At 43.3% G+C, this 23,507-nt stretch overlaps 1 protein-coding gene across 4 annotated transcripts in view; it reads left to right on the forward strand.

Moving 5' to 3' along the window:
* The window catches only part of LOC124036430 (ras GTPase-activating-like protein IQGAP1), a 91,571-nt gene that overhangs the window by 26,153 nt on the left and 41,911 nt on the right, over positions 1 to 23,507 (forward strand). For all 4 annotated transcript variants that reach the window (XM_046351011.1, XM_046351012.1, XM_046351013.1 and 1 more), the window contains exons 3-10: positions 528 to 684; positions 1,202 to 1,279; positions 5,353 to 5,429; positions 18,697 to 18,764; positions 21,662 to 21,775; positions 22,028 to 22,206; positions 22,845 to 22,932; positions 23,166 to 23,329. In XM_046351011.1, coding sequence (XP_046206967.1) covers positions 528 to 684; positions 1,202 to 1,279; positions 5,353 to 5,429; positions 18,697 to 18,764; positions 21,662 to 21,775; positions 22,028 to 22,206; positions 22,845 to 22,932; positions 23,166 to 23,329 — 925 coding nt within the window. The remainder of the gene's footprint in view (positions 1 to 527; positions 685 to 1,201; positions 1,280 to 5,352; positions 5,430 to 18,696; positions 18,765 to 21,661; positions 21,776 to 22,027; positions 22,207 to 22,844; positions 22,933 to 23,165; positions 23,330 to 23,507) is intronic.

A 23,507-nucleotide genomic window follows, 5' to 3' on the forward strand; every position in this document is an offset into this window, starting at 1 on the left:
AGGAATGAGCGGCCAACAGGTTCAAAGAGTCAGACTTTGGTCCAAACATTTGCGTTCTGTTATCTATAAGCTCCTCAAAGATGATGAACATATGATGCTAAATGAACCTATGATGTTCTGGGATTGGTGTCTCTGCTAGTGTTTACCTGGCCTCACAGTTAGCCTACATAGACAGGGCGGGACCCTACACCCTTCCTAACAAATCATCCAAAGACAACACTGGTCTGTTTCTATAAAAATAACCCTGTGTTATTCTGTTGTGATATCAGTGTCTCTTCCCTATTGCTCCATATGAATGACTGAAGAGCGGTTGCCATTTTGTTGTGAGATCAGTTTCTGTTCCAGTCATTTCCATATAAATGACTGAACAGATGTCATCATTAGAATTAGCAGAACGGGCATCCCCATTCAGTTCAATTATGCCATAATGGGTTGACTGGTGGCCATTATTAGTGTCCCCATAGGAGCAAAGCAGGAAGTATATATTTTGTTCCTTTTCTGAGATCAGTGTTTGTGTGTATACCCAGGTGGATGGAGGTGTGTGTAGAGGAGGAGCTGCCCTCCACCACAGATCTGGAGGAGGGTCTGAGGAACGGAGTCTACCTTGGAAAACTGGCCAAGTTCTTTGCTCCCAAGATGGTGTCTGAGAAGAAGATCTATGACAGGGACCAGGCTCGCTACAAGGTGAACTTTGTCCTCATATTGGAAAGATCTGGTACCGCAGGATACTCCAAGTTAATTGACACTTTTTCAGACTATGAATTTAACGAGACTACATAGTAAAACTGTGAGACACAGGATCACAACTGGGTGGCAGTGGGCGCTATCTAGTTCCTCCTCCCCCATACCCCACCTTTATCTAGTTTCTCTCCCCCAAACCCTATCTCTATCTAGTTCCTCGCCTCTCCCCCACACCTCCATGGCGTCATAAAGGAAATGTCTAATCCCAGATCCAACGCAGACAGCCTCACTTCCTGTCAACCATCTCCAAAGGGACAGAGTGATGCCCCCTCCCATGTTAAAAAGAGCAGCTGTGCTGACAACACACTCACACATACATTCTACTTCATCTTTCCGTGTGCCTGCATGTGCACATCCTTGCATGCGTATGATTCCTACCAATAACATGCTATTTCTGATGCACAACAGACTCAGTTGCAGGGATCTAATATTTCTGTTTTGTATTTCTGTTTGTCTCCAGCGCACAGGACTTCACTTCAGACACACAGACAACACAGTGCAATGGCTACGGGCCATGGAGTCTGTAGGGCTGCCTAAGGTACGACTAACACACACACACACTGCCCAAGTCCCTCCTACCAGAGCCATACAGTATCAGAACCTTTTAGTAACTGGTAATATCACAAGGCTGATATGCCTGTTTTATGGATTTTAGTGAAATGACAGTGGACCATGTAAATTTAAAGCACGCTGTTTGTTCTAGTGCGTCCTTATGGAACACCTTATTGTCATGCCATGTGATGGTAACACTGGAATTGCTCAGAAATGCATGTTTGATGATGATCAACAATTAATTATTCTGTTTTGGAGAAGCAGTACACTTACCAAAGGAGAATCTTTAGGAGTCGACAGACAGCCAATGATATGATACATTGTTTATTCATATGGTTATTATGGCCTCATCTTGTCATTATTGATGGATTAAAATGTTTCACTATTTGTTTTAATTCAAAATAATGATCAGGGTAGGGGAATAGGTACGACATGCCAGCAACAAACGCTGACACTACCCATCCAAGTATATTGGACCAAATTATGAAAGACAAGAACTGTACTTTTGAATTCCATAAAGTCATTGTAGAAGAGGAGACAAAATGATTGTTGTATATGAACAATGACAAGCCACCGGGGTCTGACAATCTGGATTGGAAAATTACTGAGGATAATAGCAGACGGTATTGCCACTCCTATTTGCCACATCTTCAAATTAAGCCGATTAGAAAGTGTGTGCCCTCAGGCCTGGAGGGAAACTAAAGTCATTCCACTACCCACGAATAGTAAAGCCCCCTTTACAGGCTCAAATAGCCGACCAGACAGACCCTTAGTAAACTTCTGGAAAAAAATGTGTTTGACCAGATACAATTGATTGGGGGGGCTGTCTTGCTAGACTTCAGTGCAGCTTTTGACATTATCGATCATAGTCTGCTGCTGGAAAACCTTGTGTTAAGGCTTTACACCCCCTGCTATAATGTGGATAAATAGTTATTTGTCTAACAACACAGAGGGTGTTCTTTAATGGAATCCTCTCAAACATAATCCAGGTAGAATCAGGAATTCCCCAGGGTAGCTGTTTTGGCCCCTTGTTATTTACCATTTTTAGAGTAAAGCCAGAGTGTCTATGTATGCGGATGACTCAACACTATACACGTCAGCTATTACAGCGACTGAAATGACTGCAACACTCAACGAAGAGCTGCAGTTAGTTTCAGAGTGGGTGATAAGGAATAAGTTAGCCCCAAATACGTCTAAAACTAAAAGCTTTGTATTTGGGTCAAAACATTCACTAAACCCTAAACCTCAACTCAATTTTGTAATAAATAATGTGGAAATTGAGCAAGTTGAGATGACTAAACTGCTTGGAGTAACCCTAGATTGCAAACTGTCATGGTCCAAATGTATTGATACAGTAGTAGCTAAGATGGGGAGAAATCTGTCCATAATAAAGCGATACTCTGCCTTCTTAACAACACTATCAACAATGCAGGCCCTACAGGCCCAAGTTTTGTCGCACCTTGACTACTGTTCAGTCGTGTGGTCAGGTGCCACAAAAAAGGACTTAGGAATATTGCAATTGGTTCAGAACAGGGAAGCACGGCTGGCCCTTGGATGTACACAGAGAGCTAATATTAATAATATGCATGTCAATCTCTCCTGGCTGAAAGTGGAGGAGAGAAAGACTTCATCACTACTTGTATTTATGAGAGGTATTGACATGTTGAATGCACCGAGATGTCTGTCTAAACTACTGGCATACAGCTCGGACACCCATGCATACCCCCACAAGACATGCCACTTGAGGCCTCTTCACAGTCTCGAGTCCAGAACAGACTATGGGAGGCGCACAGTACTACATGGAACTCTATTCCACATCAAGTAACTGATGCAAGCAGTAAAATCGATTTTAAAAACATATATGAAAACACCTTATGGAACAGCGGGGACTGTGAAGCAACACAAACAGACACATGCATACACACAATAACATATGCGCTATGCACACACATGGATTTAGTACTGTAGATACAGTGCGTTGCGAAAGTATTTGGCCCCCTTGAACTTTGTGACCTTTGCCACATTTCAGGATTCAAACATAAAGATATAAAACTGTATTTTTTTGTGAAGAATCAACAACAAGTGGGACACAATCATGAAGTGGAACGACATTTATTGGATATTTCAAACTTTTTTAACAAATCAAAAACTGAAAAATTGGGCGTGCAAAATTATTCAGCCCCCTTAAGTTAATACTTTGCAAGCGCCACCTTTTGCTGCAATGACAGCTGTAAGTCGCTTGGGGTATGTCTCAATCAGTTTTGCACATCGAGAGACTGAAATTTTTTCCCATTCCTCCTTGCAAAACAGCTCGAGCTCAGTGAGGTTGGATGGAGAGCATTTGTGAACAGCAGTTTTCAGTTCTTTCCACAGATTCTCGATTGGATTCAGGTCTGGACTTTGACTTGGCCATTGTAACACCTGGATATGTTTATTTTTGAACCATTCCATTGTAGATTTTGCTTTATGTTTTGGATCATTGTCTTGTTGGAAGGCAAATCTCCGTCCCAGTCTCAGGTCTTTTGCAGACTCCATCAGGTTTTCTTCCAGAATGGTCCTGTATTTGGCTCCATCCATCTTCCCATCAATTTTAACCATCTTCCCTGTCCCTGCTGAAGAAAAGCAGGCCCAAACCATGATGCTGCCACCACCATGTTTGACAGTGGGGATGGTGTGTTCAGGGTGATGAGCTGTTTTGCTTTTATGCCAAACATAACGTTTTGCATTGTTGCCAAAAAGTTCAATTTTGGTTTCATCTGACCAGAGCACCTTCTTCCACGTTTGGTGTGTCTCCCAGGTGGCTTGTGGCAAACTTTAAACAACACTTTTTATGGATATCTTTAAGAAATCGCTTTCTTCTTGCCACTCTTCCATAAAGGCCAGATTTGTGCAATATACGACTGATTGTTGTCCTATGGACAGAGTCTCCCACCTCAGCTGTAGATCTCTGCAGTTCATCCAGAGTGATCATGGGCCTCTTGGCTGCATCTCTGATCAGTCTTCTCCTTGTATGAGCTCAAAGTTGAGGGACGGCCAGGTCTTGGTAGATTTGCAGTGGTCTGATACTCCTTCCATTTCAATATTATCGCTTGCACAGTGCTCCTTGGGATGTTTAAAGCTTGGGAAATCTTTTTGTATCCAAATCCGGCTTTAAACTTCTTCACAACAGTATCTCGGACCTGCCTGGTGTGTTCCTTGTTCTTCATGATGCTCTCTGCACTTTTAACGGACCTCTGAGACTATCACAGTGCAGGTGCATTTATACGGAGACTTGATTACATACAGGTGGATTGTATTTATCATCATTAGTCATTTAGGTCAACATTGGATCATTCAGAGATCCTCACTGAACTTCTGGAGAGAGTTTGCTGCACTGAAAGTAAAGGGTCTGAATAATTTTGCACGCCCAATTTTCAGTTTTTTATTTGTTAAAAAAGTTTGAAATATCCAATAAATGTCGGTCCACTTCATGATTGTGTCCCACTTGTTGTTGATTCTTCACAAAAAAATACAGTTTTATATCTTTATGTTTGAAGCCTTAAATGTGGCAAAAGGTCGCAAAGTTCAAGGGGGCCGAATACTTTCGCAAGGCACTGTATGTGATAGTGGTGGAGTAGGGGCCTGAGGGTACACGGTGTGTTGTGAAATCTGTGAATGTATTGTAATGTTTTTAAAATTGTATAAACTTCCTTAATTTTGCTGGACCCCAGGAAGTCAGCAGCTAATGGGGATCCATAATAAATACAAATAGATTGCTTTACTTTTGTTCACCGCTACTGTTCCCTTTTGGGAAACACATGGACATCCACAGCAGTCAGCCAGGTAGGTGTATGTACAGTGAGACACACTGACAGGCAAGAATTACATCACCCAAAGGTGTGTGGCAGTGGCCAGGAGGATACAGAGTAATAGTGTCGGACTGCTTCAGGTTGAAAATGAGCTGACAGTCTGAAAGATGTAGTGTGCTCGCTGTGCCTCTTGGCTGCTGCACTGTGCAAGGTATCAGGAGACGTTAATGAAAGACCCATGACTAATGCCTCCTCTGGTTGCTACTTTCAGATATTCTATCCTGAAACGACAGATGTGTACAATCGCAAAAACATGCCCAAGGTGGTGTACTGCATACACGCGTTAAGGTAAGACAGCGTGCATTCCAACACAAGGTGGGTTTTCTATCTGACTCGCCCCCCATTAGGCTTACTGCTCAGTGCTTACATCATGCCCCTTACTCTTTGTCCAAAGCACACTAGAATATTTCTTGTTTCTTGTCTGCACATTATATTGTGTAGGAGACCTAAGTTTTTAGCTCTTCTGATGTTTGAAGAGCCCTAAAAGCATATCACATAATATTGTCTAAATGGGACTTGAGGATCATTTTTGAAAAATGTAACAATGTGTGAAACAAAGAGAAGTGAAGATGAATGGAGGAAAATGGTAAAAGATGACATGAAACTAGTATCGGCTGTTTAGGTTTATGGTTAAAACATGCTATTTTCACGATTCATGGAACAAAGTTTTGGCAATATGCAGTCATTTCCCATGCTTGCCATTGTTTTTGTGTGTTTGTATGGATATTGTTTGCGCATGCAATGCTAGGTACAGCCTCAGAACTGATAGGTGACTTCCTGTATACATTAAGTCATTTCCTGCCAACAGACTGCTTCAATTTGTAGGCTTCCTCGAGCTATTTTGTGTCTCCTTTGACAATGTCTACAAGAGACCACAATGATGTCATTCTCACATAGTATCATCAGGCTCTGTAAGGAAAGCCAGATGTTATATTGGGAGCTGAGGGTGGTAGAAGGGCCTGTCTATCACTCAACTTTTTAGATCTTAATTAATAGCCCTCTCACCATATTTTTACTGTGAAGCCTATTTTCTTATGTGCAGTCAGTGTTGACTCTGACTCCTAACTTTCAGTGATCATTGAAATACCTGTTATATGAAAGAGGAACTGGAATGGGTTTATCTGAGATCATGTTCAGAGGGATTTTACTACACAACCTCAAGCGTTAGGCTTTCTGCTCTATATATATCACACAACCATTATAGCCTATATAATGTTATGGCAGGTTCACACATTATAGCCTATACAGTGGCTTGCGAAAGTATTCACACCCCTTGGCATTTTTCCTTTTTTTGCCTTACAACCTGAATTAAAATAGATTTTGGGGATTTTAATCATTTGATTTACACAACATGCCTACCACTTCCAAGATGCAAAATATTTTTTTTGTGAAACAAACAAGAAATAAGACAAAAAACAAAAACTTGAGCGTGCATAACTATTCAACCCCCCCCCGCCCCTCTCAAAGTCGATACTTTGTAGTGCCACCCTTTGCAGCAATTACATCTGCCAGTCTCTTGGGGTATGTCTCTATAAGCTTGGCACATCTAGCCACTGGGAGTTTTGCCCATTCTTCAAGGCAATTGAGGTCTGGGCTTTGACTAGGCCATTTAAATGTTTCCCCTTAAACCACTTGAGTGTTGCTTTAGCAGTATGCTTAGGGTCATTCTCCTGCTGGAAGGTGAACCTCCGTCTCCGGCTCAAATCTCTGGAAGACTGAAACAGGTTTCCCTCAAGAATTTCCCTGTATTCAGCGCCATCCATCATTCGTCAGCTTCTTCGAGATAGGGGATGCTCTTTTAATTTTGGGATAAAAAAAATGTTTCCGTTTTAAACAACATATTTTGTCACGAAAAGATGCTCGACTATGCATGTAATTGACAGCTTTGGAAAGAAAAAAAACATTTCCAAAACTGCAAAGATATTATCTGTGAGTGCCCCAGAACTAATGCTACAGGCGAAACCAAGATGAAATTTCATACAGGAAATGGTCCAGATGTTGAATGCCCTGTGTTCCAATGTCTCCTTATATGGCTGTGAATGCGCCAGGAATGAGCCTGCACTTTCTGTCGTTTCCCCAAGGTGTCTGCAGCATTGTGACGTATTTGTAGGCATATCATTGGAAGATTGACCATAAGAGACTACATTTACCAGGTGTCCGCCCGGTGTCCTCCGTCGAAATTATTGCGTGATCTCCAGGTCCATGCGCGTTTCATTTTCTTCAGAAGAGAAACCAAACTGCCACGAATGATTTATCGTCAATAGATATGTGAAAAACACCTTGAGGATTGATTCTAAACAACGTTTGCCATGTTTCTGTCGATATTATGGAGTTAATTTGGAAAAAAGTTTGCGTTGTAATGACTTAATTTTCGTTTTTCTTCTTACCCAAACGTGATGAACAAAACGGAGCGATTTGTCCTACACAAATAATCTTTTTGGAAAAACTGAACATTTGCTATCCAACTGAGAGTCTCCTCATTGAAAACATCGGAAGTTCTTCAAAGGTAAATTATTTTATTTGAATGCTTTTCTTGTTTTTGTGAAAATGTTGCATGCTGAATGCTAGGCTTAATGCTATGTTAGGCTATCAATACTCTTACACAAATGCTTGTTTAGCTATGGTTCAAAAGCATATTTTGAGAATCAAATCAAATCAAATTTTATTTGTCACATACACATGGTTAGCAGATGTTAATGCGAGTGTAGCGAAATGCTTGTGCTTCTAGTTCCGACAATGCAGTAATAACCAACAAGTAATCTAACTAACAATTCCAAAACTACTGTCTTATACACAGTGTAAGGGGATAAAGAATATGCACATAAGGATACATGAATGAGTGATGGTACAGAGCAGCATAGGCAAGATACAGTAGATGGTATCGAGTACAGTATATACATATGAGATGAGTATGTAAACAAAGTGGCATAGTTAAAGTGGCCAGTGATACATGTATTACATAAGGATGCAGTCGATGATATAGAGTACAGTATATACGTAAGTCGCTCTGGATAAGAGCGTCTGCTAAATGACTTAAATGTAAATGTACATATGAGATGAATAATGTAGGGTAAGTAACATTATATAAGGTAGCATTGTTTAAAGTGGCTAGTGATATATTTACATCATTTCCCATCAATTCTCATTATTAAAGTGGCTGGAGTTGAGTCAGTGTCAGTGTGTTGGCAGCAGCCACTCAATATTAGTGGTGGCTGTTTAACAGTCTGATGGCCTTGAGAAATAAGCTGTTTTTCAGTCTCTCGGTCCCAGCTTTGATGCACCTGTACTGACCTCGCCTTCTGGATGATAGCGGGGAGAACAGGCATTGGCTCGGGTGGTTGATGTCCTTGATGATCTTTATGGCCTTCCTGTAACATCGGGTGGTGTAGGTGTCATGGAGGGCAGGTAGTTTGCCCCCGGTCACCAATTTGTAAGTCGCTCTGGATAAGAGCGTCTGCTAAATGACTTAAATGTAAATGTAAATGTGATGCGTTGTGCAGACCTCACTACCCTCTGGAGAGCCTTACGTTTGAGGGCGGAGCAGTTGCCGTACCAGGCGGTGATACAGCCCGCCAGGATGCTCTCGATTGTGCATCTGTAGAAGTTTGTGATGGCTTTTGGTGACAAGCTGAATTTCTTCAGCCTCCTGAGGTTGAAGAGGCGCTGCTGCGCCTTCACGATGCTGTCTGTGTGAGTGGACCAATTCAGTTTGTCTGTGATGTGTATGCCGAGGAACTTAAAACTTGCTACCCTCTCCACTACTGTTCCATCAATGTGGATAGGGGGGTGTTCCCTCTTCTGTTTCCTGAAGTCCACAATCATCTCCTTAGTTTTGTTGACGTTGAGTGTGAAGTTATTTTCCTGACACCACACTCCGAGGGCCCTCACCTCCTCCATGTAGGCCGTCTCGTCGTTGTTGGTAATCAAGCTTACCACTGTTGTGTCGTCCGCAAACTTGATGATTGAGTTGGAGGCGTGCGTGGCCACACAGTCGTGGGTGAACAGGGAGTACAGGAGAGGGCTCAGAACGCACCCTTGTGGGGCCCCAGTGTTGAGGATCAGCGGGGAGGAGATGTTGCAGGCAAGAGTCCGCATGTTTTCGTTGCAGGCCGTGTCAGTGGCACTGTATTGTCCTCAAAGCGGGCAAAAAAGTTATTTAGTCTGCCTGGGAGCAAGACATCCTGGTCCGTGACTGGGCTGGATTTCTTGTAGTCCGTGATTGACTGTAGACCCTGTAGACCCTTGTCTCTGTACTGACGCTTAGCTTGTTTGATAGCCTTGCGTAGGGAATAGCTGCACTGTTTGTATTCGGTCATGTTACCAGTCACCTTGCCCTGATTAAAAGCAGTGGTTTGCGCTTTCAGTTTCACGCAAATGCTGCCATCAATCCACGGTTTCTGGTTAGGGAATGTTTTATTCGTTGCTATGGGAACGACATCTTCAACGCACGTTCTAATGAACTCGCACACCGAATCAGCGTATTCGTCAATATTGTTATCTGACGCAATACGAAACGTATCCCAGTCCTCGTGATGGAAGCAGTCTTGGAGTGTGGAGTCAGCTTGGTCGGACCAGCGTTGGACAGACCTCAGCGTGCGAGCCTCTTGTTTTAGTTTTTGTCTGTAGGCAGGGATCAACAAAATGGAGTCGTGGTCAGCTTTTCCGAAAGGGGGGCGAGGCAGGGCCTTATATGCGTCGCGGAAGTTAAGAGTAACAATGATCCAAGGTTTTTCCACCCCTGGTTGCGCAATCGATATGTTGAAAAAAATTAGGGAGTCTTGTTTTCAGATTATCCTTGTTAAAATCCCCAGCTACAATGAATGCAGCCTCCGGATAAATGGATTCCAGTTTGCAAAAAGTCAAATAAAGTTCGTTCAGAGCCATCGATGTGTCTGCTTGGGGGGGATATATACGGCTGTGATTATAATCGAAGAGAATTCTCTTGGTAGATAATGCGGTCTACATTTGATTGTGACGAATTCTAAATCAGGTGAACAGAAGGATTTGAGTTCCTGTATGTTTCTTTCATCACACCATGTCTCGTTAGCCATAAGGCATACGCCCCCGCCCCTCTCCTTACCAGAAAGATGTTTGTTTCTGTCGGCACGATGCGTGGAGAAACCCGCTGGCTGAACCGCCTCGGATAGCGTCTCTCCAGTGAGCCATGTTTCCGTGAAGCAAAGAACGTTAGTCTCTGATGTCCCTCTGGAATGCTACCCTTGCTCGGATTTCATCAACCTTGTTGTCAAGAGACTGGACATTGGCGAGAAGAATGCTAGGGAGTGGTGCTTGCTTGGTGGTGGTGTTGCAGACTCTAGGGCTTTTCAGAACGTGTGTGTGCGTGCGTGTGTGTGTGTGTGTGTGTGTGTGTGTGTGAGGTAGACCGATTATGATTTTTCAACACCGATACCGATTTATTGGAGGACCAAAAAAGTAGATACCGATTAATCTATTTGTAATAATGACAATTACAACAATACTGAATGAACACTTATTTTAACTTAATATAATACATCATACTTTTAAAATTCTGTACAGGCTTCCTTTTCAAATAAAATAATAATTGTCACATGCGCTGAGTAGAACAGGTGTAAACCTTACAGTGAAATGCTCACTTAAAAGCCCTCAACCAACAATGCAGTTTTAAGAAAATCCATAAATGAAGAGATAAGAATCACAAATTATTAAAGAGCAGCAGTAAATAACAATAGTGGGGCTATATACAGGGGGTACCTGTACAGAGTCATGCCTGGCCGTGAGTGAACAGAGAGTACAGGAGGGGACTGAGGGGCCCCCGTGTTGAGGATTAGCATGGCCGCTGTGTTGTTACCTACCCTTAACACCTGGGGATAGCCCGTCAGGAAGTCCAGGGTCCAGTTGCAGAGGGAGGTGTTTAGTCCCAGGGTCCTTAGCCTATTGATGAGCTATGAGGGCACTATGGTGTTGAACGCTGGGCTGTAGTCAAAGAATCGTTTTCTCACATAGGTGTTCCTTTTGTCCAGGTGGGAAAGGGCAGTGTGTAATCGAGATTGCATCATCTGTTGGTGTGGTATGTAAATTGGAGTGGGTCTAGGGTTTCTGGCATAATGGTGTTGATGTGAGCCAAGCCCTTCAAAGCATTTCATGGCTACAGACGTGAGTGCTACGGGTAGGTAGTTATTTAGGCAGGTTACCTTGGTGTTTTTAGGCACAGCGACTATGGTGGTCTGCTTAAAACATGTTGGTGTTATAGACTCAGACAGGGAGAGGTTGAAAATGTCGGTGGAGACACTTGTCAGTTGGTCAGCGCATGCTCGGAGTACACGTCCAAGTAATCTGTTTGGCCCCGCAACCTTGTGAATGTTGACCTGTTTAAAGGTCTTACTCGCATCGGCTGCGGAGAGCATGATCACACAGTCGTCCGGAAAAGCTGGTGCTCTCATGCATGTTTCAGTGTTGCATAGAAGTACTTTAGCTCGTCTGGTAGGCTCATGTCACTGGGCAGCTCTTGGCTGTATTTCCCTTTTTGTAGTCTGAAATAGTTTGCAAGCCCTGCCACATCCGATGAGCGTCGGAGCCAGTGTAGTATGATTCGATCGTACTACATTCGTCAGCTCTACCCTTTAGCTCAGTGCAAATGTTGCCTGTAATCCATGGCTTCCTGTTGGGGTATGTATGTACAGTCACTGTGGCGACTACGTCCTCGATGCACTTATTGATAATGCCAGTGACTGATGTGGTGTACTCCTCAATGCCATCGGAAGAATCCTGCAACATGTTCCAATGTATGCTAGCAAAGCAGTCCTGTAGTTTAGCATCTGCTTCATCTGACCACTTTTTTTATAGACTGAGTCATTGGTGCTTCCTGCTTTAATGTTAGCTTGTAAGCAGGAATCAGGTGGATAGAGTTATGGTCAGATTTGCCAAATGGAGGGTGAGGGAGAGCTTTGTATGCGTCTCTGTGTTGAGTAAAGTTGGTCTAGAATTTGTTTCACTGGTTGCACATTTAACATGCTGATAGAAATGAGGTAAAACTGATTTAAGTTTCTCTGCATTAAAGTCCCCGGCCACTAGGAGCTCTGCCCCTGGATGAGCGTTTTCCTGTTTGCTAATGAAGGAATGCAGCTCATTGTGCGGTTTTGGTTACAGCATTGGTCTGTGGTGGTATGTAGACAGCTACGAAAGGTAGATAGTGTGTTCCACAGTTTACCATGAGATACTCTACCTCAGGCGAGCAAAACCCTGAGACTTCCTTAGATATCGTGCTCCAGCTATTGTTTACAAAAATGCATAGGCCCCCGCCCTGTGTCTTACCAGAGGCTGCTGTTCTGTCCTGCGGATAGTGTCTAACTTGCCAGCTGTATGTTCTTAATGTCTTCGTTCAGCCATGACTCAGTGGTGATGTACGTGCTTTCAGTTTGTCTCATTTACAGTGCTTTGCAAAAGTATTCATCCCCTTGCTGTTTTTCCTATTTTGTTGCATTACCACATGTAATGTAAATTAATTTAACCTTCAGAAGTCACATAAAGTCCACCTGTGTGCAATCAAACTAATTAAGTGTCACATGGTCTCAGTATATACAGTTGAAATCAGAAGTTTACATACACTTACGTTGTATTCATTATAACTCGTTTTTCAACCACTCCACAAATTTCTTGTTAACAAACTATAGTTTTGGCATGTCGGTTAGGACATCTACTTTGTGCATGACACAAGTAATTTTTCCAACAATTGTTTACAGACAGAATATTTAACTTATAATTCACTGTATCACAATTCCAGTGGGTCAGAAGTTTACATACACTCAGTTGACTGTGCCTTTAAACAGCTTGGAATATTCCAGAAAATGATGTCATGTCCTTAGAAGCTTCTGATTGGCTAATTGACATCATTTGAGTCAATTGGAGGTGTACCTGTGGATGTATTTCAAGGCCTACCTTCAAACTCAGTGCCTCTTTGCTTGACATCATGGGGACGTCAAAAGAAATCAGCCAAGACCTCAGAAAATAAATTGGAGAACTCCACAAGTCTGGTTCATCCTTGGGAGCAATTTCCAAACGCCTGAATGTACCACGTTCATCTGTACAAACAATAGTATGCAAGTATAAACACCATGGAACCACGCAGCTGTCATACTGCTCAGGAAGGAGACACGTTCTGTCTCCTAGAGATGAACGTCCTTTGATGCGAAAAGTGCAAATCAATCCCAGAACAACAGCAAAGGACCTTGTGAAGATGCTGGAGGAAACTGGTACAAACGTATCTATATCCACAGTAAAACGAGTCCCATATTGACATAACCTGAAAGGCCGCTCAGCAAGGAAGAAGCCACTGCTCCAAATCCGCCATAAAAAAGCCAGACTACAGTTTGCAACTGTACATGGGGACAAAGATCATACTTTTTGGAGAAATGTCCATTGGTCTGATGAAACAAAAATATAACTGTTTGGCCATAATGACCATCATTTTGGGGGGAGAAGAAAGGGGATGCTTGCAAGCCGAAGAACACTATCCCAACCGTGAAGCACGCAGGTGGCAGCATCATGTTGTGGGGGTGCATGGCTGGACTGGTGCACTTCACAAAATAGATGGCATCACAAGGGAGGACAATTGTGGAAATATTGAAGCAACATCTCAAGACATCAGTCAGGAAGTTGAAGCTTGGTTGCTAATGGGTCTTCCAAATGGACAATGACCCCAAGCATACTTCCAAAGTTCTGGCAAAATGGTTTAAGGACAACAAAGTTGAGGTATTGGAGTGACAAAGGCCTGACTTCAATCTTATCAAAAATGTGTGGGCAGAACTGAAAAAGCGTGTGCGAGCAAGGAGGCCTACAATCCTGACTCAGTTACACCAGCTCTGTCATAAGGAATGGACCAAAATTCACGCAACTTATTGTGGGAATCTTGTGGAAGGCTACCTGAAATGTTTGACCCAAGTTAAACAATGTAATGGCAATGCTACCAAATACTAATTGTGTGTATGTAAACTTCTGACCCACTGGGAATGTGATGAAAGAAATAAAAGCTGAAATCATTCTCTCTACTATTATTCTGACATTTCACATTCTTAAATAAAGTGGTGACCCTAAATGACCTAAGACAGACATTTTTACTCTGATTAAATGTCAGGAATTGTGAGAGCTGAGTTCAAATTTATTTGGCTAAGGTGTTTGTAAACTTCCGACTTCAACTATATCCACCTGTTCTGAAAGAGTCCCAGAGCAAGCGGCACCATGAAGACCAAGGAGCTCTAACAAGGGACAAAGTTGTGAAGAAGTACATTTCAGGGTTGGGGTATAAGAAAATATCAGAAACTTTGAACATCCCACAGAGCACCATTTGAAAGAATATGGCAACACAACAAACCTGCCCAGAGAGGGCCGCCCACCAAAGCTCACGGACCAGGCAAGGAGGGCATTAATCAGAGAGGCAACAAAGAGACCGATGGTAACCACGAAGGAGCTGCAAAGCTCTATAGCAGAGATTGGAGTATCTGTCCATAGGACCACTTTAAGCTGTACACACCACAGAGCTGAGCTTTGCGGAAGAGTGGCCAGAAAAAAAGCCATTGTTTAAAGAAAAAAGTAAGCAAACACATTTGGTGTTCGCCAAAAGGCTTGTGGGAGACTCCCCAAACATATGGAAGAAGGTTCTCTGTTCAGATGAGACTGAAATTTAGCTTTTTGTCCAAGGAACATGCTATGTCTGGCGCAAACCCAACACCTCTCATCACCCGGAGAACACCATCCCCACAGTGAAGCATGGTGGTGGCAGCTTCATGCTGCGAGGTTGTTTTTCATTGGCAGGGACTGGGAAACTGGTCAGAATTGAAGGAATGATGGGTGGCGCTAAATACAGGGAAATTCTTGAGGGAAACCTGTTTGTCTTCCAGAGATTTGAGACTGGGATGGAGGTTCACCTTCCAACAGGACAATGACCCTAAGTATACTACTAAAGCAACACACGAGTGGTTTAATGGGAAACATTTAAATGTCTTTGAATGGCCTTGTCAAAGCCCAGGAACTCAATCGAATTGAGAATCTGTGGCAGGCCTTAAAGATTGCTGTACACCAGGGGACCGCATCCAACTTGAAGGAGCTGAAGCAGTTTTGCCTTGAAGAATGGGCAAAAATCCCAAGGACTAGATGTACCAAGCTTATAGAGACATACCCCAAGAGACTTGCAGCTAAAATTGCTGCAAAAGGTGGCTCTACAAAGTATTGACTTTGGGGTGGTGAATAGTTATGCATGCTGAAGTTTTCTTTTTTTGTGTGTCTTATTTCTTGTTTCACAAGAAAAAATATTTTGGTCTCTTCAAAGTGTTAGGCATGTTGTATGAATCAAATGATTACAAACCCCTCAAATTGTTTTATTCATTCCAGGTTGTAAGGCAACAAAATAGGAAAAATGCCAGGGGGTGAAATAGTTTCGCAAGCCACTGTATTTTCCAGTGATTGAAGCCAGCACAACGGAAGGCAAGGGCAGATTAGCCACTCCTCACCTGATCTCTTTCCGCGAAACCTACATTTGAACTTTTCCAGCCATTCACGGGATCTGGACCTGTTCAGGTGTCCGTAGTTTTCCCCTCGTGTTCGACTCATCGAAGAAGAACTCCTCGTCCAGTTTTAGGTGCGTAATCCCAGTTCTGATGTCCGGGAGGTCTTTTCGGTCATAAGTGACGATAGCAGCAACAACATTATGTACAAAACAAGTTACGAACAACACGAAAAAACAAACAAAGTAGCATGGTTGGTTAAGAGCCGATAAGACGGCAGCCCTACCCTCCGGCGCCATCTTTACTCAATTCACTCTGTCATTTACGTTAGTATTGTGGAGTAACTACAATGTTAATGATCCATCCTATTACATCCATTAAACTCTAACTGTTTTAAAGTCGCCATTGGCCTCATGCCAAAATTCCTTGGCAGTTTCCTTTCTCTCCGGCAACTGAGTTAGGAAGGACATGTATCTTTGTTGTGACTGGCTGTAATGCTGCACCATCCAAAGACATGTTTTAATAACTTCACCATGCTCAAAGGATATTCAGTTTCTGCTTTTTTTTCATTGTAACCATCTACTAATAGGTGACCTTCTTTTGTGAGGCATTGGAAAACCTCCCTGGTCTTTGTGGTTGAATCTGTGTTTGAAATTCACTGCTCGACTGAGGTGCCGTACAGATAATTGAACAGTATGTGTGGGGTACAAAGACGAGGTATTCAAAAATCCATGCAATTTATCATGTGACTTGTTTACTCCTGAATGTATTTAGGCTTGCCATAAAGGGGTTGAATATTGACTCAAGACATTTCAGCTTTTCATTTTTTATTCATTTGTAAACATTTCAAAAAAGATAACTCCACTTTGACATTATAGGAATTGTGTGTCTCAAATTGTAATCTCAAATGAATCCATTTTACATTCAGGCTGTAACACAACAAAATGTGTAAAAAGTCTAAGGGTGTGAACTTTCTGAAGGCACTGTTATAACATTAATGCAGGTTCATACATTATAACCTATATAACGTTGTTATTACAGCTTCACAGCTGTTGCAGGTGTGGGTTGGCCTTAGATGATTACGCTAAAAGGCATTACTGTTAACTTTATTCATGGATTGAAAGTGTGTTAAAGGTAGTAAACCCCGAGTCACTCTCACACAGCCCTCTTACTCCCGCTCTTTTTTCAAAGGTCATGATTGATTCATGCCCTGATTATGCACTGTGCTATCATAAACATCCCACAGGTTTGACAGAGAGCCAAGGTACAGCAACCTACTGTAACGGCTCTCTGTCCAGTGCTTTTGAACACTGAATAACTGATATAACTGCATAATGTAGTATACACACCCCTGTTAACATCTCTAGAAAATAAACAGCCTATAACAGTGCTTCACAAACTTTTTTGGTTACTGTACCACCAAGTACATTTTTCTCTGCCCAGAGTTACGTTGCAGTACCCCCTCATGTGCATTTGACCAGAAAGCCTATGGTCTCATGAGCCATCTCAAGTACCCCCTGTGGATAGGCCATATACACCCAGGGTTCCTAGTAGTACCCCTTGTTGGTACACACTGGCCTATAAGACAGGCCGGCCTATACTGAGCTTCCATCCCAAATGGCACCCTTTCCCTGTTAAGTGCACTACTTTTGACCAGTCAGTCAATCAGTCTCCAGTCTTACCTCGGAGCTGCTGTCATAGTGTGGTGGTGCTAGTAGAAGTAACAGATCTGTAGTGACATTTTGTCATTGTGTGAAGTTAATGGTGTCACTGTTAGTGTCTGGTTTTGTACTGACTGGTTTTATTCCAGACCCTGTGTTCTGTGACCACATTGACTGTCATGTATACAATACACATACACTGTCATGTGTACAGAGAAGAGGGGTTTGTAATGTATACAGTGCTTGACTTGCTGGTATCATTTTGGGTGCCGTTACTGTTTAGGTGCAGGAACTCCACAATATTCTTAGCCAGTATTTTAGGCAGTGCAGGAACTCAAGCAGTAGAACATTTACAGTGCTGCTATTCAGTACCTCTAAGCTCCTGCCCAAGTTGAGCACTACTTGTACTGTATATCCATCTGAATGTGACAGAGAATTGGAGTGAATGCGTTGACTTAGCTAGTTGACTTGTTTTTTTGTTGTCTTTGAGCTGTTTGGTCATGGCCCATGAGGGCAGGCTTCCTTCCCTGCCTGTGCACACACACGTGCTCTTCCTTCCTGGCAGTGCGGTCTAACCCCATTGGGAGCCAGGGTAGGGAATAAACTCTAGCTCTGAGGAGAAGTAGACACACTGGGCTAGTGAGCCTTTGTTGAGATTTCAGTGAAGTGGAAAAATAGAAAGGCAACACAATAGAATGGAAACGACATATTCAACTTTTGGCCTTCCCTCTGTCTTACCAGACTTTAAACCCCTCAGGAAGAGACCCGTAGCCCAATCTATAATTCATGCCCACTTATCAAGAACCTGCTGGCAGATGAAAGTTTAATGCAGTTTCCAGCCACCTGTTTGTTTCAGGCTAACTGGGCTCAGTGCAGTTGGCTTGTCAGTATTCTGACTGCTGCTTTCTCTGAGCACATATTGCTCCCCTGTGGGGAAAAGGGGGAATTGCAGTTTATTGGGCCGACGCTCTTCTAGCTCAGTCTGGAGAAGATGATGTTTCAAGGTCCCCTTGGGATGCATCCTTCCTTCCTCACTTCAAGTTGTCACTTATCAGACTGACATGCTTTGATAGGTGAAAGCAATATGGTGGATTCCTTGCTGACCCAAGGGCAAGAGGAAGGAAGGATGCATTTCTAAAGTATTCAAGCAAGGGAAAAGTGTGGATAGATGCAGATGTTAGTAAATGATGTTTCCCCTGCCTCTGAGTTATTGAATAAACATAGCCACATCTTATCCACAACTTTAGTACCCTTTCTTCCTAACCATTAAATCTAAATTAAAGTTCTGAGCGCTTCCATCCCTCGACCCCAGGCAGTTATTCTCCAGGATACTTGAAGCAAAACCTGACTAGAAGTAGCTCTACTAAATGACCAAAATGAAATGGAAATGTAACACAACCTTGTGTTTTATTCCAGCTTATACCTGTACAAACGGGGCATTGCCCCACAGATCCAGGACCTGCTGGGGAAAGTGGCCTTCACAGGTAAGAAAGACCAGCCCATAGCATTTTACCAGGCCACAGTGGTATTTTACTGTAGCATTTTACCAGGCTACACTAGTGTTTTACAAGGCTACAGTAGCATTTATTCCACCAGCTCTTCTATTCCAGCATCATAATTAGAGATCTCATGAGAGCCATAGCTTGAGTTCACCCTGTACTTTAAAATCAACATGTAGTGTTTTCCTCTGTCTGGCACCAGCCTGGTTTTGATTGAATGCTGGGTGCTTGAACCCGTAGGAACAGTTGCTGTGGGAACCTGCAAGTAAGCATTTCGTTGGACAGTGACTAGTAAAATTTGAAACTAGTGTAAAGAGGTACTACAGTATAATGAACTTGTTGCATTGAGCTGACTGCTCCAGAATGAACACTAACATCACACATTGTTCTAGTGAAGGAGGAACTGCTGTAGTAATTACTACCTCTCTTTGAAACTAAAGGAAAACATGAAGACTCATTTAGCCTTGCTTTAGCCTTGCACAGATAATTGGTGCTCTTATTTGGTTTTGATTGAAACAGAACGTCATCGCTCGAACCTAGCTGCATGTTCAATTCGATAAGCACTGTGGAGATCAGTATGATATACTGTGGATGTTGTGAGTGAAGTGGGAAGTACCCACCACATGTCTTATCTGGATGAATAACTGCAATATAACACTTACTCATAAAAAACACTTGAACCTTTACCAATTGCTATCACTGACTGAAGTTATTCACTTGTACTCCAACGCCCCAAAAAAATAAAGTGCCCATTTCACCGACGAGGAGATATACTCTGTGTACAAAACATTAGGAACACCTTCCTAATATTGAGTTGCACCCCATTTTGCCCTCAGAAAAGTCACAATTTGTCGGGGAATGGACTCTACAAGGTGTCGAATGCATTCCACAGGGATGCTAGCCAATGTTGGCTCCAATGCTACCCACAGTTGTCAAGTTGTCTGGATTTCGTGAACCATTCTTAATCCACACAGGAAACTGTTGACCCAGCAGCGTTGCAGTTCTTGACACACTTAAACAGGTGCGCCTGGCACCTACTACCATACCCTGTTCAAAGGCACTTACCCTGGGGCGGCAGGGTAGCCTAGTGGCACTTACCCTGGGGCGGCAGGGTAGCCTAATGGTTAGAGCGTTGGACTAGTAACCAAAAGGTTGCAAGTTCAAATCCCCGAGCTGACACTTATCTGTTGTTCTGCCCCTGAACAGGCAGTTAACCCACTGTTCCTAGGCTGTCATTAAAAATATGAAATTGTTCTTAACTGAGTTGCCTAGTTAAATAAAGGTAAAATTAATTTACATCTTTTCTCTAGCCCGTTCACTCTCTGAATGGCACACATACACAATTCATATCTCAAATATCTTGAGAGACTTAAAAATCTTTCATTTCCGGTCTCCTCCCCTTCATTTAGAGGTTGATTTAACGGGTGACATCAATAAGGGATCATAGCTTTCACCTGGTCAGTCTGTCAATGTTAAGGTGGACAATATCAAAGTACTGTAGGCTAATATGACTGAAATAGATACAGTGCATTCGGGAAGTATTCAGACCCCTTTACCTTTTTTTTGTGACGTTACAGCCTTGTGTATCTCATTGTATGTACACTGTCCAACAAAATGCTTACTTGCAGGTTCCTACAGCAGCTGTTCCTATGGGTTCAAGCACCCAATCAAAGCCAGACAGAGAAGAACACTACGTGTTGTTTTTAAAGTAATCAACATGTGGTCACTCTGACAGAGCTCCAGAGTTCATCTGTGGCGATTGGAGAACCTTCCTGAAGGACAACCATCTCTGCAGCACTCCACCAATCAGGTGGAGTGGCCAGACGGAAGCCACTTCTCAGTAAAAGGCACATTACAGCCAGCTTGGAGCTTGCCAAAAAGCACCTAAAGGACTCTCAAACCATGAGAAGCAGGATTCTCTGGTCTGATGAAACTAGGATTGAAGTCTTTGGCCTGAATGTCAAACGTCACTTTTGGAGGAAACCTGGCACCCATCCCTACAGTGTAGCATGGTAGTGGCAGCATCATGCTGTGGGGATGTTTAATCAGCAGCAGGTACTGTGAGACAAGACAGTATCGAGGGAAAGATTAACGGAGCAAAGAACAGAGAGATCCTTGATGAAAACCTGCTCTAGAGTGCTCAGGACCTCCGATTGGAGCGAAGGTTCACGTTCCAACAGGACGTCCTTAAGCACACAGCCAAGACAACGCAGGAGTGGCTTCATGACATGTTTCTGAATGTCCTTGAGTGGCCCAGCCAGAGCCCGGACTTGAACATCTCTGGAGAGACCTGAAAATAGCTGTGCAGTGACTCTCCTCATCCAACCTGACAGAGCCTGAGAGGATTTGCAGAGAAGAATAGGAGAAACTCTCCAAATACAGGTCTGCCAAGCTTGTAGCGTCATACCCAAGCTTGTAGCGTCATACCCAAGAAGACTCGCGAAGTCTATAATTGCTGCCAAAGGTACTGAGTAAAGGGTCTGAATACTTATGTAAATGTGATATTTCAGTTTATTTGTAATGTGCAAAAAGTTTTCGCTTCATAATTATGGGGTATTGTGTGTAGATTGATGGAAAAAACTATTTCATACATTTTTCAATAAGGCTGTAACGTAACAATGTGGAAAAGGTCAAGGGGTCTGAATACTTTCCGAATGCACTGTATGCCAGTCATGCAAAGCAGAAGTCACGTATTGACGACATTCCTTACTGTAAATACTAGCTTACTAAAACAGCTTAATGTCACTGTATTGCTTTGTAATTTCTCCAAAGCGTCTTGATGTTTTACATTTTGCCAGTGAATTAGCAGGCCCCTCTCCCAGGGGAGTCGAGGTTTCCTGCTGTATCAGTCTGGTTGTATTGTGTTCCTGTCTGTCCCACAGAGGAGGAGATCAGTAACATGCGGAGCGAGCTGGAGAAATACGGCATTCAGATGCCAACCTTCAGCAAGATAGGAGGCATCCTGGCCAACGAGCTCTCGGTGGACGAGGCAACCTGTGAGTAGGACAGTACACTGTTCCATCCACTGGAGACCACATGTCTTCTATCCTGCTCCTGGAGAGACCCATAGGGTGTCCAGGGTTTGGTTCCAGCCCAGCACTAAAACACCCAATTCAACTAATCCAACCTTTGATGATTAGCAGATTAGTTGAATCAGGTGTGTTAGTGCTGGGCTATAACAAAGGTCTGACCTCTCATAGACAGACATACAGACATGTTTACTCATTCTTGCTGGTGTCCCTCCTCAGTGCACGCTGCTGTGTTTGCCATCAACGAGGCGGTGGATAAGGGTGAGGCGGCTGTGACCATAGGGACATTGAAGAACCCCAACGCTATGCTGAGGAACACTGGGGAAGAGCTGGCCCAGGACTACCAGGACACTCTTAGCCGGGCCAAGGCCAGCAAGGAGCTCCAGGCCTCAGGCAGGGTGAGGAACTCTCAAATCCTCCCTGATGTTGCCCTTTCCACCAAAGAGGCACCCAGAAGAAGGCTGTTTTTTGACCAGAGACCTATGGGTCCTGAGTCCTGGTAGAAGTTTCAAAACTGACCTTGGATCAGCATCTTGATCCTGTTCTGAACAGAAATAGTATAGTATTAGTCTTGTCTGCAGTGAATACCACCTGAAACACCCAGCAGCCCTTGCCATGACATTCCAGTGGCTGCAGCATCAGCTGAACTCCCACTACAACACTAGTCTTCCCACACCAGCTGGTATCTTTCCTCTCATACTCCTCACTAACTCTGTGTAACATGACCCGCTGTGTTAAATTACACATTATTTCAGCAAAGTCATGATCTTAAATCTAAAGTTAATATGATGGCCAGATTGTCAACAGTTTTAGCATGACGGTCTGTTTTAGTTTCAATGATAGTAGTAATGACTGGATCAGACATGCTTTCCATGTGTTTGATACCGTTCCATTTACTCCATTCCAGCCATTATTAGGAGCCGTCCTCCCCTCAGCAGCCTCCTGTGGTTTCAATATGCACAAAATGTAAAAACCTTAAGAAAGTATGTTTATAGTCCGTCTAACACAATGCTTTTTCTCTTGTCTCCCTGCTCAGCGCTTGTCCATAGCCACAGAGGAGAGAGATGTTTATGAGGAGCTGCTGACCCAGCAAGAGATCCAGAGCTGCGTCGACCTTGTTAACAGTAACTATCGTCACTCTTATGACCTCAAAAATGTGTATTCTGAACATCTACGATAGGCCTTCAGGATGTGTCTGGTAGATCTTCTATCTTTTCCACAGCCGGTTTGAGATGTCATGTCAAAACAAGAGGTTGGACACCTCTTGTCTACAGGTTTGTGGCTGAGGGTTGATTTATTTGGGATGTGTCCAGTCTGTCTCCGTCCAACCCCTGCTCCCTCGTGTCTGTCTCTCCAGCGCAGGTGGCGGTGCGGCAGGTGAACCAGGCCATCTCTGCCCAGAATGAGGCTGCGCTGCTAGTTGGGCTCAAGGTGCTGGCCCTGGGGCTGCTGGGGGTCCAAGAGGCCAACTCTCACTGGTACCTGGAGCACTTCACCACCTACTGCCAAGTCCAGACTCGGGTCAGTAAGGACAGTGGTCAAATGGTGGAGGCACGTCTAGTAGGTTGGCTATACCATATGGCTATGGGCTACACTAGTTCATTTAGCAGACAAGCTTTGCTTAGAATTCCATTCCATTATTTTGTAGTATTAAGAATACAATTGAACGTGGCTCAATGAAATAGAAAAGGATATTTTC

This window comes from Oncorhynchus gorbuscha, linkage group LG05 (assembly GCF_021184085.1).
Source record: "Oncorhynchus gorbuscha isolate QuinsamMale2020 ecotype Even-year linkage group LG05, OgorEven_v1.0, whole genome shotgun sequence".
Lineage (NCBI taxonomy): Eukaryota > Metazoa > Chordata > Actinopteri > Salmoniformes > Salmonidae > Oncorhynchus > Oncorhynchus gorbuscha.